Raw genomic sequence first — 16,541 nt, forward strand, 5'->3', positions numbered from 1 at the left:
TGCACGACGGACGGACGGACACAATAATCCCCTGTGGGCTGGTGGAACCAGTGGGTTCCTACCAGTATAAGCACATTTGCACTGCACTCTGCTCCTTACCCAGTGAACATGGAACGTTGGGTCAACGTTGGACGATGGTTCCAACCACATGGGTGCCCAACGTTGGCGTGTTTATCGGGTACTTATCCCGCATTCACCAATGTGGGGTCAAGCAGCCTGCACGACCACTAATTATAAGCCAAACGAGAAATTAACTTTCAACCATTGAGTCCAGGCTCCAAGCGCGAGGGGCGATCCGCTTCGCATCTTACACGCAGCCCGATTGGTCGCCGATCAGCTGACTGTTGGGTACGGGTCGCGCTTGGTGGACAAAACGCGATTGAGATGTTACCGCCGCAGGCGAAGGCTCGAGTGACCACCCTTTGTGTTACATTCCACGTTACTCTGGCGGGACAAGTGTATTCATAATATCGTACAACAATAAATAATCCACCGCATTGCTCGGGACAGCAGTGACTTTACTCACACAGCTCATCGCAGTCTTGTTCTGTCTGAGCGACTGGACGCGCGGTGTCGCCACGTGGTCACGTTCCATGCTCACCAGTTTGGGCAGTGGGTTTAAGACGTTGTCAGCCGACTTCATGCCCTCGTTAGCGCCACGCAGCGAAACAAAACATTCGTTTTACGCCGCGTCTATGCATTTCGGTACAATTGATACATTTTGTTCTGAACTTAATTTGGCCATACTCTTAGGTTTTTTCGGTAAAGTCACGTAGATAAAAATAAATAATAAAAATGAAATAATAGAAATAAAATATTTAATATTTCTATAATTTCATTTAAATTATTTTATCTCCATTATTTCACTTGTATTATTTATTTTTACCCACGTGACTTTACCGAAAAAACCTACGAGTATGAATCCTTGCAGTCACGAAAGCTTCAAATCTGAATTAATTTGCCCAGATTCCACAATGCTGTTAAGACGTTGCTTTGACTGACGTATTCAAGGCGGGTGGGAAGGTTCAGCCCTCGGCTGTGTGGCCGCGTGGCAGGACACCGGACCTCGCAGAGAAACCCCTCGTCACATCCTGAGTGAGTGAAGTGGACCGTCCGCTCACCTTCCACGACCACCTCAAAAAGGTCGCCGTGAAGACCACAACGACAACGACAAGGGTCAACCTGGTCCACAAACCGGCGAGCACCACGGGGGCAGCTATGGACATCAAGGCGGGTTCTCGTGCACCCTGCAGCCGAGCCGCGTGCCCCACCAGAAGCAGTCGCCACTCGACTGGTGGATGTCCCACTGAACACTGCAATGCGGCGTGTCACTGGAACCCACGAGTCGCCCCAACGCCCAGGCGGCCCGTGCTGTCACTCATCTCTCCCCCTCCGGGAAGTCCTGCGAATCAAGGAAATCAGTCGCCTTCTCATTCACCAGGACCTCAAGAACGTCCCTCGTCATCGCTTGAAGTCCCGCCGAGCCCATTTGGACCCATGCACTGCACCTTGAACAGCGCGAGTTCAACCCCCTTGACACTTGCAGAGCTGAATGGAGGTCAACAGAACTCAAAAACACCACCTTGTTGTGAAAGACCCAACGCAGAACATCCCTGGGTTTGACCTTCCACGAAGCTCATGGTGCACCCTAAACCGAATCCACTGCACACACCATGGCAGTAGGTGCGGGTACCTGATGCACACATGGAACATTAAAAACTCTCCAGTCGTGGTGTGCGCCTGTGGTCATCCAGAACAGGCCGGAGACGTCACAGCGATGATCCACTGCACTGCTCCTGACGCGGTTGTCTGGGTTTGACCACCTGAATGTGAAATTGTAGTTCTGCATCAGCAGTCTTAGTGGCCGTCCATAAATGACGTCACGCGATTTTTTGACCCCCCCCCCCTTCGTCACACGAAGTCACAAAAAGTCAGACCCCCCCCCCCCCCTCAAATATGACGTCACAAAGCTCTGCCTCCCCAAAAAAATATATGAAAGATGCTTGAAATCGCTTTAAACTGTTGTCATTGTAGTGCGTGTTTAATGTGGCGCTGCACTCTGATGTTGTAGGAGAAAACATTTATTAAAAAGTCAATTTTATTAAGTAGAAGTGTTGTCTATATTTAAAGTTGCGCATTTTGATGTGACGTCACATTTCTCAACCCCCCCCCCCCCCATCGTCACACATCGTCAGCAATATCTGACCCCCCCCCCCCCCAGGTGCGTGACGTCATTTATGGACGGCCCCTTATGAGATAAAACGAGAAGCGACCATTGCCTCTGATGCCGCCATACCTCTCCATTGCTGACATCCACTCACAGTTGCTGTCGAGGCGACATCTTCCCCCTTAAGGTTTTCTGTTAAAGTGCCGCAGCAGCGTCTCGCGTGAGGCCTTCCTCCTCCAGCCTGCCCACTCCTCCCAGCCATCACCACACCCTGCTCCCTGTCACATCTCGAGAGACGTCCCAGGCGCGTGGGGTTGTTCTTGTCGGGTCTTTGTTGAACAGATCAATCAATGCGCGGGTGGAGAGTCTCCTGGCAAATGCCCCGATCCCCTGTCACACTTTCCCTTTAAACGTTGAGTTTTATAAGGGCACCACGGGGTGACCAGCCCCTCCCCAACCAGCCCCACCCCTCCCACCCCCCACCCAGCCCCACCCTCACCACCCAGCCCCACCCTCCCCACCCAGCCCCTCCCCACCCTCCCCTCCCAGCCCCTCCCTCCCCACCCAGCCCCTCCCTGCACGACGGACGGACACAATAATCCCCTGTGGGCTGGTGTAACCAGGAGGTTCCTACCAGTAGAAACCTTACTGGTTGTGTCGGGTGGTGGAGGGTTACGACACATTTATAATAACGCGATCTAACCCAAAAAACTTTATTATAAATAATATTTGTCGTGAAAGCCTACTCCGTGTTCAAGTGATCATGGTGTAATCGGCGTGTGTGCACAGAACCCCATTATGAAGGAGAGACGCAGTGATTCAGGCAGTTTACCATCAACCAGTGGAGTCACACACGCGCCCGATGGACCACGTGGGTTTTTATTTTATTAAAGACGCAGCAAGCTGGGAAAAAAGGCGAGGACTTTGAATGCGATTAGAACAGCTCTGCTGCTCTAGAGTTAGACAGCACTCCGACTGACGCGCTCAGTCACGCAAAACGCCATGCACGTGTGCATACAGATGTGGAGCAGGTCAACGTGAGCGTGCCAACTAAAGCTCAGCCATGCACGTGAATCCACTCAAAGCGGTCGATGATGCTTAAGCAGCCTCTAATACAAAAATATATAAAGCGTCGATTTAACCGTCAACATTTCAGACAACTGCAGTACAATATAAGGCGTGGCTGTACACACCGCGCGTGTGTCGGTCACACACAACAGGCGGGTGAATGGGAGCAGTCACGACACGTGGGGTAGTCGCTGTTCGTCTCGCAGCATGAACACCAGCGCAGCAGCAGCAGCGGCAGTGGCGAGCAGAGTGGCGGACACTGATTACAACGCATTTCCGACTTGTCACCCATGAGCCCCGACCAACACACGTGTCACTCATCGGTACCAACCGAGGTGGCATCACTTTAACAGTTACACTTTCTGTAGGTGGACAATAACGGTGAATTATGCGATGCCAATTTGAAACGAGTGGGATTATCAAGTGATTCATTCTCATAAGCCGTCTAATTCTCTCGGTGTGGCCCAAGTTCTCGTGCCGTAGGCGGTATCAGTCTCTGCTCTGGCCCCTGGACTGTCGGCATGGCTGCAGCTGTGCCGCTCTGACATACGATGGGTGTGCCAATAGCGGCCGGCATGGGCCGTGGTGCAAGGAACGAGATGAGGCCCCTGCTCGCTTTGTAAGCCGGCGCCTGGGGCCCTCTGGCAAGTGGGCCCCGGTGCAGGTGCACCGCCTGCACTCTCGAGAGCTCCGCCTCTGCCACATGGCTCACGAGTTGATGACTGATCCTGGGACACTTGGGGCCCAGTGACTGGGACCTCCAACTGAAGTCGACACAGACGTTTGCTGAAATAATTGAATAGCGTACAGGTCAACTCTCCCTGGAGTAAACACGTGACTTCTATACGAAACAGACAATGTGGGTTTCACCAACTTTTGCAACCGGATATGTTTCTGGGTGTTCCAAGATGTCGGTTAAAGGTGCAGCCCTGTCACTGCTCAGCCACGCGACGGCTGGCCAATACGAAGGGTACTTGGCCTACTCTTCATCCACCCTGGCCAGATGTGTACAACACAACTTGTCAGAGGATCATCAGAATCTGTCCCCCATCACTTTCAACGTGCAGCGGCAGCTCGTAGTGGTGAGCTGCTGTCAACTTGGCAATGGACACGTGAACACTGAGAGCACCGGCGAGTGCATCTGCGTTGCCCCAATGCACTCAGCATGTTCCGCTTCACGCTGAATAAAGTCAGTTTTCGCTCATGAAATATAAACAAGTGGATAGAAAAATAAATATTTGTGCTTCTCATGTACAAGTCCGTGGCACCGCACGAATAAAGTCGCGTGTTCACCCCCCCCCCCCCCCACCACGTGGGAGGTTCCCGGGTGCAAGGAGCCAGTGTCACTCGCTCACCAGGTCGCTGACGACTTCCTCGAGACAAAGTGCTGCACAGCCGCAGCGGCAACTCGCTGTGCCGTGGCGAAGTGCCACGTGTGCCGCGAGGTTTTCGCAATGATAGGAAAGAAGCTCGCTGTTTGCAAGCTAGGACAGACGAAGTCTCCCTCGCCGTGCCGTTCAGTGGCCGATCCAGGCCCCACCCCCATCTCCCGTCCTCCCCTCTCCATTGATCACGGCTCAGGACGGTGACCGACAGCCGTCAGCCCCCACCCCCGGCCCTCTCAACTCATCTTGGTCGCGCGTGCGCAGTTGGGCAAAGAGTTTTTGATCCGGTGAGCCGCGAAACTCGAGTAAGTTCTCAAGTTGTGAAGTTCTAAAGTGCGCCGCGCAACGGGAATGGACGAGGACCTCTGCTCAAGACAAAGCGCCTCGCGCCGTCGCCCCGTGCGGCCCGCGCTGTGCCACAGCGCGGCCGCTGGCTTCGGCGTCACCGGGGGCGACCCTCGCTAAGGACGACGCCGCTGTCGTCTCTCGGTCTCTCCGCTCGCCGCGGCCGAGGCCGCGAGCGTCGCGACGGAACGTCGGGCGGCACGGCGCCCCGCGCTCTCACGGCAGGCGCGGCGCGCTCGCCGCCTCGTCGGGCCCGCGGGGAAAGAGCTTCCTCGGCGGCGCGTCGAGGCCCCGGAGCTCGGCGCCGCTCGCGGCCCCGCCGCCCCGTGGCCCCGCGAGCCACCGCTCGGAGCGGGGTGGCAGGGTGCTGCAGGCCGCGTGCGGCGGGGGGGCCGCCCCGCAGGTTGTTGAGAGCCGGCGGCGGCGTCGCGGCGTCGACGAGCGGAGGAGATCCTCCGCGCGGGGAGGGCGCGTCCGTGGCGGGCAGCCAGCACGAGTCCGAGTGGCCCAGCACCCTGCACTCGGCCGTGCACGTTCCTCCTGCACGGCCACGGAGAGGAGGGCGGTGAGGGCGGTGGTGGTGGCGGCGGGGTGATGTGACGAGGCAGTGAAGGCGTGAAGTGGTGAGGGGTTGGTGGCGAGGGGGCGAGATGGTGATGTGGGGAAAGGGTGGCGCCGGGAGGAAGGGGTGGGGTGAGGGGCTTCGGTGCTAGGGGGTGGTAGTAGTGAGGAGGTCAGATGGTGAGGGGGTGAGGTGGTGGTGAGAAGGAGGGGAGGGGAGGAGTGGGGTGGGGTCGCCGTGCTCCGCGTGGACTCACCGAGTGCGCAGGGCGAGGCGCGACCCTCGGAGCCGCTGCCGCCCGTGTCGCTGTCCCCGCGCGCGCTGTCCCGCGAGCTCAGCTGGTCGGGCTCCGTGGGCAAACTCCTGCGGCAAGACAACCCGCACGGTCGCGGTGGTGACGAGGATGACGAGGGTAACGAGGGTGACGAGGGTGACGAGGGCGATTTGCATCGCGCGGCACAGATAGTGGTGGCGCGCGCGCCTGTAACTCGGCGCTTTCGAGGCAAAGGGTTGTCGGATCACGCAGAGATTTGTGAAACTCCCAACCTCCGTTGGGCAAGAGATGGCAGCTGAGCAAGCGGGTTCGTGGACTCTCCCGCGCGGATCTCCGCAGTGCTCGTCGCCTTGCGCGCTGCGGGTTTTGCTCCAAGAATCCTCCTTGAAGAGGGACCGTGCCGACCATCTCCTCGCTCACGGGGTGTGCGCAGGCGGTGAGGCGGCGATAGCTTCAACCCCGTACGCCTATACAGACGTTTCGGGCAATGGCCCTCTGTAGGTGGCGCTGTGCCATTGGTTGCTCCACTTGATTGGACGGTGAGGCCGAAACAAATAAGCGGGTGATCAATTCCCGTCAGAGGAATGTGGAATTTTCTCCACTCACCCAAGAGTGTTGAATGTTTGTTTCTACCCTATTTGTGTTTCTTATACTTGAGCTGCTTGGGGCTGCGCTGAGCTTTTGCCGAGTTTCATTTTGTCGATCGCCACCACCGCGGGTACCGGGGGGGGGGCTCACTCCGTCTGGCGCAAGGAGGCGCCGGTGAGAGGGTGAGGACGGGGGGGAGGAGGGAGGGAGGGAGGGGGAGGCGGAGGGAGGGAGGAGGAGGAGGGAGGGGGGAGGAGGAGGGAGGGGGAGTGTGGGGTTGAAGGGGGAGTGGGGGGAGGGAGGGGGAGTGGGGGGAGGGAGGGGGCGTGGGGGGAGTGGAGGAGCCGCGTCTCACCTGAAGCTGCGCGTCCGCGCGTTCCCCTTGAAGCTGGGCCGCGGGTGGTACTCGCCCTGGTGCAGCAAGGCGAGCAGCTGCGACACCTGCGAGGAGGAGAGAGAGAGGGGGCGAGAGGGCAGCCCCGCCGCACCGTTAATGAACCAGCAGCGTCTCAGCCCGGTCACCAAATGACCGAAAGAAAACAGCGCGGAAATAAGAAACTGTCATGCACTTTGGCTAAATTCCGGCATTGAGAATAAAAAAATATCGGTCTTGCTGCCATGCCATGAACATGACTCCCACAATGCATAGCGCGTGGTAAAGAGCTGCCCTCTGCTCTGTGGACCAGAGGTAGCTGTGTGATGTCTGCTTCCGCCGGCAGTTCTCAAAGACGAAAGGTTGCGCTCTGATCATTTTTCCCAAACCACGTGCGTCTCACCTCCAGGGGCCTCGGTGCCGCGTCGCCAACGCTCAGGTACTCGGGATGAGCCGTGCGCTCGAGAGGAGCGGCGTCCGCACTGCTGCTGCTACTGCTGCAGCTGCTGCTGCTGAGACCGAGGCTGCCCAGGGAGCCGCGCCCCGCGCCGCGCTGCGCGTGCAGCGCGCGGGAGCTCGAGTCGGAGGCCCCCTCCCCCCCCTCCTCCCCCCCCCTCCCCCACCTCCTCCTCTTCCTCCTCGCCCCCGCGCTCCTCGTCGCGCCTGAACGCGCTTTTCACCCCGCGCCTCGCGGCCGCGACCGCCAGCGCGAGGACAAGCAGCGCGCACGCCGTGCCGAGCGAGCCCAGCGCGGCGCTGTACGCGACTCCGTGCGCGGCTCCGGCCGCCCCGCCGCCGCGTCGCTCCATCTCCTCCTGCAGCATCACGGTGACGGAGACGGTGGCGGTGGTGGAGAGGCGCGGCTCCCCCGAGTCGCTCGCCACCACCACGAGCGCGTGCACGCCCAGCGCGGAGCGCGGCACCGGGACGCGGGTGCGCAGCTGCCCCGTGCCGGGGCTCAGCTCGAAGAGGGCGAGCGGCGACTCGCCCGCCACGCACAGCTCCACGGCGCCGTTGAGGCCCTCGTCGGGGTCGCGCGCGCGCACGGTGCCCACCGGGTGCCCGGCGGGCGCGCCCACGGGCACCGCGAGCGAGCGCGTCGCGCCGACGTCGATGGCGGGCGCGTTGTCGTTGGCGTCGAGCACGCGCACGTGCACGGTGACATCGCTGGCGAGCGGCGGCGTCCCCGAGTCCTGGGCGCGGACGCGGAACGTGAGCAGCGCGTGCTCCTCGCGGTCGAGCGGGCGCAGCGTGCGCACGGCGCCCGTGGCGGGATCCACGCGCAGCAGCTCCGTCACGTCGTCTTCGTGCTCGTCGCCGTGCGCGCTCAGCAGCGCGTAGGAGACGCGCGCGTTGTGCGCCGCGTCCGCGTCCCTCGCCGTCACGCTCGCCACGAGGGTGCCCGGCCGCGCGTTCTCGGGCACCGAGGCGTCGAGCACGGCGCGCGGGAACGCGGGCGCGTTGTCGTTCTCGTCGGCGATGCGCAGCGTGAAGGAACGCGAGGACGATCGCGGCGGGGAGCCGTGGTCGCGTGCCACCACCGTCACGTTGATCTCCTCCGCGCGCTCGCGGTCCAGCGCGCGGTCCGTGAGCAGCACGAAGGCGGCGCCGCCGCCTCCCCCCGCCCCCCCCCGCCCCCGCCGCCGCCGAGGCCGCGGCTCCGTCCGCGTCCCGCGCCACGAGCGCCAGGAACCCGCGCGCGGCGGAGCCGCCGCCGCCTCCCTCCTCCAGCAGCTCCACGCTCACCCGGCCGTCGTCCCCCGCGTCCGCGTCCCACGCCGTCACGTGCGCCACGAGGGTGCCGCGCGGCGCCGCCTCGGACACGCGCTCGGCGAGCACGCGCACGCGCAGCGCGGGCTCGTTGTCGTTCACGTCGATGACGCGCACGGTGAGCAGGCTGTGCGCGGGCACGGCGTGCGGGCCCAGGTCGCTGGCCTGCACGTGCACGGTGTGCGAGGCCCGCTGCTCGCGGTCCAGCGCGCGCGCCAGGGTCACCAGCCCCGTGGAGGCGTCCACGCGGAACAGGCGGCGCGCGTCGGGACCCGCGTGCGCGCTCAGCGAGTAGACCACCTCGCCGCTGGGGCCCTCGTCCGGGTCGGAGGCCGAGAGGCGCGCCACGGTGGAGCCCGCGGCGGCGTCCTCGCGCACCTCGGCCTCCCAGGCGGCGCGCGCCCACGCGGGGCTGTTGTCGTTGGTGTCCAGGACGCTGACGCGCACGAGCGCCGCGCCCGCGCGCGGGGTCGCGCCCGCGTCGCGCGCCGTCAGCCGCAGCTCGTGCAGGGCGCGCTCCTCGCGGTCCAGCGCGCGCGTCACCACCAGCTCGGCCAGGGCCGCTTGGCCAGGCCCCGCGGCCCCCACCTCCAGCCTGAAGTGCTGCGAGGGCGCGAGGGAGTACTCGATGCGCGCGTTCTCCCCCACGTCCGGGTCGCGCGCCGCGTCCAGCGGGAAGCGCGTGCCCACGGGGGCGCTCTCGCTCACCTGGTCGAGAGGAGCAACGCGTCATCGTGAGACACGCGCGCACCGTCATTCACATCTTGCACACTCACGCACCTTCATCATCATCGTCGACATTGTCACCATCGCATCATCATCATCATCATCGTGAACCTTCGCGCTCACCTCCACGGGGATGACGGCGCGCGGGAACTCGGGCGCGTGGTCGTTCACGTCGAGCACCTCCACGTGCACGCGCACGAGGCGGAACGCGGCGCGCGGCTCCTCGAACTCGGCCGCCACGTCCATGGAGATGACGCAGGCGGCGGCGGAAGCGGCGGCGACGGGGCCCGGGTCGGCGCGCGGGCACAGCGCCTCGCGGTCGAGCGCGCGGGCCACGCTCAGCGTGCCGTCGCGTCCGTGCACGCCGAGCGGGAGGTCCGCGCCGCGCGCGTCCATCACCACGAAGCGCGACGGGGCGGCCCCCGCCGCCGCTGCCCCCGCGTCGCTGCCCTCCTCGCCGTCGCGGTCGTCCCCGTCGCGTTGCTGCTCGAGGAAGAGGTCGGCGAGGCGCGCGATGACCGTGCCCGGGGGCTCCTCCTCGCGCACGCTGAACCGGAGCGCCCCGCGCTGCGCGGCGCTAGGCACCGGCAGCAGCAGCAGCAACAGCAGCGAGAGGAGCGGCGACATCGTGACTCGATTACTCCCCCACCCCGCCTGAGAATGGAGCGCTGGTAAATACGCGCGGCACACGGGAGCTACTGTCGCGCTAAGAGGGAACGCCCATCGAGTGTGTGGCCCCTCGATGCGGAGTGGCGCTGTGGCCGCGTGGGCGTGGAAGTGCACGGCTCGTGCTGGCCTCGGGGGCCGTGCGCTGCAGGAGGATGAGGCTGTGGGGCCGCTGCTCGTGCCTCCCTCCCCCCTCTCTCTCGCTCGCCCGCTCGCTCTGTGCGTCCCACTCTGAGCGCGGAACAAAAGTGAGTGAGGCGGCGCGCGCGGCTCCGCGGGTTGTATTTGGGACGCGTGCGCAGCCGTCCTCCCCCCTGCCACCCCCAGCCTCGACCCCCTCCACCCCAGCCGTTGCCGTGACCAATGATGAGAGGCAGAGCAGCCAACCCCCCACCACCCCGACACCACCATCACACGCGCATACATTCCTAATCACCGCCCGCCCTCCCAACACGTCCCGCATCACCGACTCATTACTATGCAATTTGCTTTATCTGGCGGTGGTGCGGGTCGACCCCTGCATGCCGCGCGTGCTGAGGCTCGTCGCCCGAGCTCGCGTGAGTTCACGCGAGCTCGCGTGCGCCACTCGGGTGAACTCACGCGACGCCTCTCGTAGCGGAGGCGTTGTTAGCAGCAGCAGCAGCTCTGAGTGTGCTCGTTGCGTCTCAGGCAAAGCCTCACTGAGATCATTAAACACGTGGTGATTATTGTTATTGGGTCAATTCAACACGTGTCGGCTTTCGCGTCTAATACATATTGAGATGCTTTTTTTTATTTGAAGCTTTCGTGACTGCAGGAATCCATACTCTTTGGTTCTTTCGGTAAAGTCACGTGGGTAGAAAATACAATAGTACACGACGTTGTTTTATTTTATACCCACGTGACTTTACCGATAGAACCAAAGAGTATGCTTTTTTGTTTCGGGGTCAGAGCGTCGCGTGGGTAAAATGTGTGTCGTACACCTCTCCTCCACCCGACACAGCCATTTAATAAAGTTATCACGTGGTGAACAAACGTGGCCTATTTATTACTTCTTCAGCAGCACCGCTGGTAATGTTGGAGTGAGATCCGTTCGTGTTGAATGATTGGGAGTGGACATGTCGCTGGTAAAACCTGCATCATCAGGCAGCTGCCGGAATTGTGAAAGTGTCCCCCAGTCTTGGTCTTTAAGTAGGTTGCGCGATGTCATCAATTATTTGGTGGTGCACAATTACAGATGATAACAACAACAACGAACTAAACACATTCGCCCATAACACTGTGGCATTCAACATAACAGTATGGAATAGGCGACGTTCAGAGGCCAGCGATGTTCTTCAGAGTGGATCGGAGTTGGAGACCGCACTCGCTCTGCCTCGAGCTACGCTTGCTCAGACAGACTGTGATCACGAGACGTAATTGAACGAAGAGCAGTGAGATTTACGTGACTTAGGGTGACTCTTGCGAATGGGACTTATCCTGGTATCGTGTTGTCCTCAGCTGGTTAAACAAAATCAACTTTATTGATGATCTAGCACTCACCGATTAAATACAGAAAATCTCTCATCTCCATCTCACTTTTCTATCGCTGCTACCACAGATCGTGTTCCGTGAACGTTGCTGATTGGTTCCTCCACCCGCGTTGAGGTCTACCAGACTGCTTCGTCGACACTGTGATCACCCACCACACTGCAGGGCACAACAACACACTCACCCACTTACTCGCTCACCTACTCATTCACCCATCCAGTCACCCACCCAGTCACTCATCTAGTCACTCATTCACCCACTCGCTCACTCAAACAAAGACAAACATTGCCCCGTAGACTTTGACAGACTGTTGGAGCAAGTTGCTGTCAGCGAGCACCTGTAAGAGCCAGTATGGCGCACGGGAGGGAGTGGCAGAACCACGCCCGGCCGCCTTTGTCTCCCTCTTGGCGATGTTTACACAGCGCACCAGATACTAATTTGAGGCTGAGTCAACGTAGGGGAGGCCCAGGACCGGCGACCCACTCACCACCCTGGAGGTCACACCACTCACATTTCTGCTTCTTCCCTCGCACTTTGGAATGTCCTCCCATCATCGTCTCGTTTTTTCTTATCATGTCGCTCAATTTAGGAATTGTGTAAACTATTCGCCGTAATAAAAACTAATTGTATCGACTCAGCCTCAAATGAGTACCTGGTGCGGTGGTGCGTAAAAACATCGCTAGCACTGGGGAGACAAAGGCGGCTGCGCGTGGTGCTGGCCACCCACCCACCCCCTCGCGTGGTGTTTTGGCCTTTGTAGGTGCTCGCTAGCAGCACTTTCCCCAACAGTATTTGAAGGCTATATGGGGGATATTTGTTTTGTATATATGTGTATGTGAGTGTCTCACACGCGTGTGTGTATGTGTGTGCATGTGTGAGTATGGTGGAGTGAGTGTCTAACACGCGCGTGTGTGTGTGTATGCATAAGTGTGTGTATGTATGAGTGTGTGTATGTGTGAATATATCTGTGTGTGTGAGTGGTAGAGTGAGTGTCTAACACGCGTGTATGAGTGTGAGTGTATGTGTGTGTGAGTGTGTGTATGTGTGTGAGTGAGTGTATGTGTGAGTGTGTGTATGTGTGTGTGAGTGAGTGTCTCGCGTGAAATTTGCACAAAGCCACCCCCGCCCCACCGCCACCCTCTCGGCTCGTGAATAGCGCCGGGGGGGTGGAGGAGTGGGGGGGGGGGAGTGGAGGGGGAGTGGGGGGTGAGGAGTGGGGGAGTGGAGGAGTGGGGGGGGGAGTGGAGGGGGGGAGTGGGGGGTGAGGAGTGGGGGGGGTGAGGAGGGGGCCTCCCCTTTGTGCCCGCGGCACAAAGGGGAGGCCGCGTCGCGCCCGGGGCCCCATTCCACTCCGCTTAGCGGCGCGGCGCGGAGTGGAGTGGTAATTGTGTGGTGATTGTGTGGTGATTGTGTGGTGATTGTGATTGTCATCTAAACGGTGCCGTCAATGGCGAGCTGGGAAAGAGGGGGGGGGGGGTATCGCGCCCCCTGGGCTCGCCAGGCCCCATTCAGTGGCACGGACAGGCCGCGTGAACCACGACGAGAATAACGAGCATTATAGCCATCACCACCACCACCATCGTCATTGTAATAACAACACTGCGCAGGGAGGCGCATGCGTGGGGCCACGGGAGAGAGCGGGAGAGAGAGGGGGAGGCATTCACTCGCTACCCGCGTGTTTTACGGCATGGGCTGGCACGGACCGGTGGTGTTAGCGAGCACCTATTCCGGCTGGAAGAGTAGAACGACACTCTATTCTTTTACGACGCAAGGCGCACTGAGCTATCGAGCTCTTTTTCAGAAGTGACCTGGCCACAAACGATAGCTCAACGAAGTGGCTTATCAAGTGGAAATGTATAGCAGCCAAACACTCTAAACGCGTGATGTTGATTCTATATGTGCAGTGAAAAACCGGAGGACCAGGAGAAAAATCCACGCGGCCGCGGGTAGAAAGGGAGAACTTGCAAACTCCAAATATCCAGGTGTCAGGGTATGGATCGACCCCACGACCTCCTGTGTACCAGGCGAGGGAGTAAACATCGCGGCACCACGGCGCCCCCTCTCGCACAGCACCATGAAGATTGGGGGGGGGGGGGTGTCACCATTCACCCTCGCTCCTGTCCCCCCCAGCCCTCCCCCGCACACAGGGTGAAGATTGGGAGTTCACTATTCAACCCCCCCCAACACACACACAATATTCACCACCACCTTCCGTACGTACCCCCCCCCCCCTCTCGCGATTAAAGACATTTGCTAGATCGTGGGTAGCGATGAGATGTTTTAAAAAATAAAATGTATTCAAACATTTATTTATTTCTTGGTACACTGCGGCGAATGCGTGAGCTGCGTGCGTCACGTGGTCCCAGCGGTGGGTGTGAGCACGTGACCTCGGGCCCTCCTCGAGGGACAGACTCAAGAGTCGCGCGGCGCGGAGAGGAGGGATCTCTGCCGCTCTCCCCAATCCATCAAATCCATACAATCCATCAAATCCATACAATCCATCCAGTGAGAAGCCACGCAGGTTACTCGACGCGAATCGACAAATAATGGCAGTGGTAAAAGAAATAAATAAAAACCTCGTGTGTCCTTAATTTTTGGGCCACCCTGTATAGGCGACGTTTCAGGCAATGGCCCTTCTCCAGGCACTATCGAAGTATAAAACGCACCCCTTTAACTTTCGCTTTTAAAACAAATAAATAAATGTCCTGGGAGAGTGCGACAGTCATTCTCTACTCAACAATGCAATCAAATGTTGGATAAAGGCTGCAGGCAATGTTTCATATGTCGCTTTGATTGTACATGAGTTGTTTATTTAGTAGGAAAAAATATGTTTACTAAATAGCTATTATTAAGTAACAATAGATATGTCACATGAACAATTGGTAATCGGAAATATAAAAAAGTGTGATTCTGATCAGGCTCCACGCTGGAAACAAGTTCAGTCTCCAACTCTTATTGTCCACTCTGTCTCTCGTCTAGCCTCTCTGCTTATGTGCTATGAAGAAGCGCCATTGCCCGAAACGTCGCCTATATATTTGTTTTTAAGACTACGGTGTTACTGACGAATGTGTCGCGTTATTTCTAGTTATTTGTGCTTGTGCAGCACTGCCAGATAGTGTACACAGACTAATGTCCTGTCTCCTCTGTACCGAGACAGAGTATTTCCCCGTCACGCGCGCGGGTCACAAGCGTGGGTTTCCTCCCACTCGTAAACACATGAATTGGCTGATAACACCTTCACATATAGAGGACCGCAGAGCTTGGGGTGGGGGAGGGCGGTTGCAATTGGGCGCCGGCTTCTGCTGCTGCCTTCCCGCTCCTCGTCTGTGGCTCCTCCGAGTCGTCCTCTCCCTCCCTCTGCGAGAGCGAATCGTGTGCGGAGGGAGGCTGCATGCGTGTTGCAAGTTGACATTATAATTATTGCTATCATCATCATCATCATGATGAAGATAATCGCCGTGACCGGTTGTGCCGCTGCGTTGAGCCGCTGTTTGGGGGCCGCCGCGTGGCCGGGGAGCGGCCCCTTTGAAGTTTCCCAGAAGCGGCGTAGCCCCCCCCCCGCCCCCCGCCCCCATCGCTCATCTCCTCGCCTCTCCGTGCCGCGGCTTCACGGGGTCAGTGGCTCGTGGATTAGGGGCTGAGAGGGCGCAAGGGGGGGGGGGGGGTAAGGGGGGGAGGGGTGGGGGGGTGGAGTGGAGCGACGCGTTACGCCGCAAAGCTGCGGGAGGTATTGGGCTCGGATTGTTTGGCGGCCAATGAGCACATCTGTCGACACAACTCCACGTGAGTGCGTGCACAGACATCGCCCCACCATGCCCCCCTACACATTGGCACACACACACAAACACCCGGGCTACACACACGCCCTGCACACTGGCACAAAGACCTCCGTGCCGCACAAACCCACACAGATTTGAACTCGTGCAGCAAATCTCCGATTAGCACGGTTGGCTACGTACGGCGCAAAAGAAGTACATACATACACCAGCACAACTCCCAATAACCCCACCACCACCACCACATCAATAGCTGCGCAGCACCCCACCTCCACCAATACAACCCCACAACGATCACTGTGGCCACCGCCTGCGTCCCGCTCACCGCCCAAACCAACCTCGGCAAGGGCTGAGTTCCGTTAAGAGCCCTGAGCTTGGGGGGGAGGGGGTTATTCTCTCCAAAGGACATATTTATCGACCCCGGAGAGATGATGGGCTGAGTTACCCCCCCCCCCTTCCCCGCCCCGACTCCCAACCAGGAATTGCACTCTGGGACATCTCCTTGTGAGCCACTCGCTCTGCCGCTGAGATGGCCCAGTCGAGTCTTGCCACGTGGAGGCGCTTGAATAGCAGTCACGTCTCATCAGCACATAGAGTCCATGGGCCAGTGCACACATCGGTACCACTTAAGGCAGGGGTCGTCAAAATGCGTCTCTGTAAGGACTGCTTCGTGACTCGTCATTTATTAAGGATCACCACCGTCTCGTATTCACCACACAGCGCATTGCGGCTCTTGAGATATTGAGGATTTTTTGTTAACGAATTGGAAAAAATATATCTTCTTATTTTGGTTGCCGACTCGTGACCTAAACTTTCAGATGCTTAGCCGCACCGATATATTTACACGGCCAATCAGAGCCAATCACTTCATAACCACACACATTTCAAACGATTATCACGTAATTCACCGTTATTGGCCACGTAAAAGATATTGTGACCGCGAAATTGATGCCACCCCAGGTGAAGTACATCTGGTCTCGGCCCATGGGCTATGCATGTTAGATACCGCGACCCGCACGATGCGGTACGGCTCACGGCGCCCTGCCGCAGGGGACCCCCAGTGGCAGCTGTCCCTGTGCGGCGCAAGGTTAATGCAGCACCGACCAGCAAGAGCGCATTAGTAGGGTGCAGAAGTTGCTTTGTGACTTTGCAGTTAAGTAATTTGCGAATCATTTTCCAAACTATAGACGGAGGCGCTGGCACGAACTTGCCGAGAGCACAGTCGTGCGTCTGTGTTTCGAACGACGCCACAGGATCTTTAACCTTCCCCTGTGAAGCCGACAGCCCCGACTGTTTCGATTTCAATAAAAAGGGCCACAGTATTAACCAGGG

General features: G+C 59.1%; 1 protein-coding gene across 1 annotated transcript; it reads right to left on the reverse strand.

Moving 5' to 3' along the window:
* Window positions 1–5,062: 5,062 nt before the first annotated feature.
* Window positions 5,063–10,230, reverse strand: LOC144949195 (protocadherin-18-like). Its single transcript, XM_078879084.1, has 7 exons — window positions 9,382–10,230; window positions 8,398–9,240; window positions 7,386–8,315; window positions 7,166–7,315; window positions 6,745–6,830; window positions 5,784–5,890; window positions 5,063–5,505 (listed from the first exon to the last, which is right to left on the reverse strand). Exons 1-7 carry the CDS (start codon window positions 9,883–9,885, stop codon window positions 5,063–5,065), a joined length of 3,063 nt encoding a protein of 1,020 aa, XP_078735210.1. The 5' UTR covers window positions 9,886–10,230.
* Between the last annotated feature and the right edge of the window lie 6,311 nt (window positions 10,231–16,541).

The sequence above is a fragment of the Lampetra fluviatilis genome, chromosome 53, assembly GCF_964198595.1.
Source record: "Lampetra fluviatilis chromosome 53, kcLamFluv1.1, whole genome shotgun sequence".
NCBI lineage: Eukaryota > Metazoa > Chordata > Hyperoartia > Petromyzontiformes > Petromyzontidae > Lampetra > Lampetra fluviatilis.

Coding starts and splice junctions, on each gene's coding strand:
- LOC144949195 (XM_078879084.1), bottom strand. CDS start 9,885: ATGTCGCCGCTCCTCTCGCTGCTGTTGCTGCTGCTGCTGCCGGTGCCT. Junction 6,831..7,165: donor CGGCACCGAGGCCCCTGGAG/GTGAGACGCACG, acceptor TCCTCCTCGCAG/GTGTCGCAGCTGCTCGCCTT. Junction 5,506..5,783: donor CGCCTCGCCCTGCGCACTCG/GTGAGTCCACGC, acceptor GTGGCCGTGCAG/GAGGAACGTGCACGGCCGAG.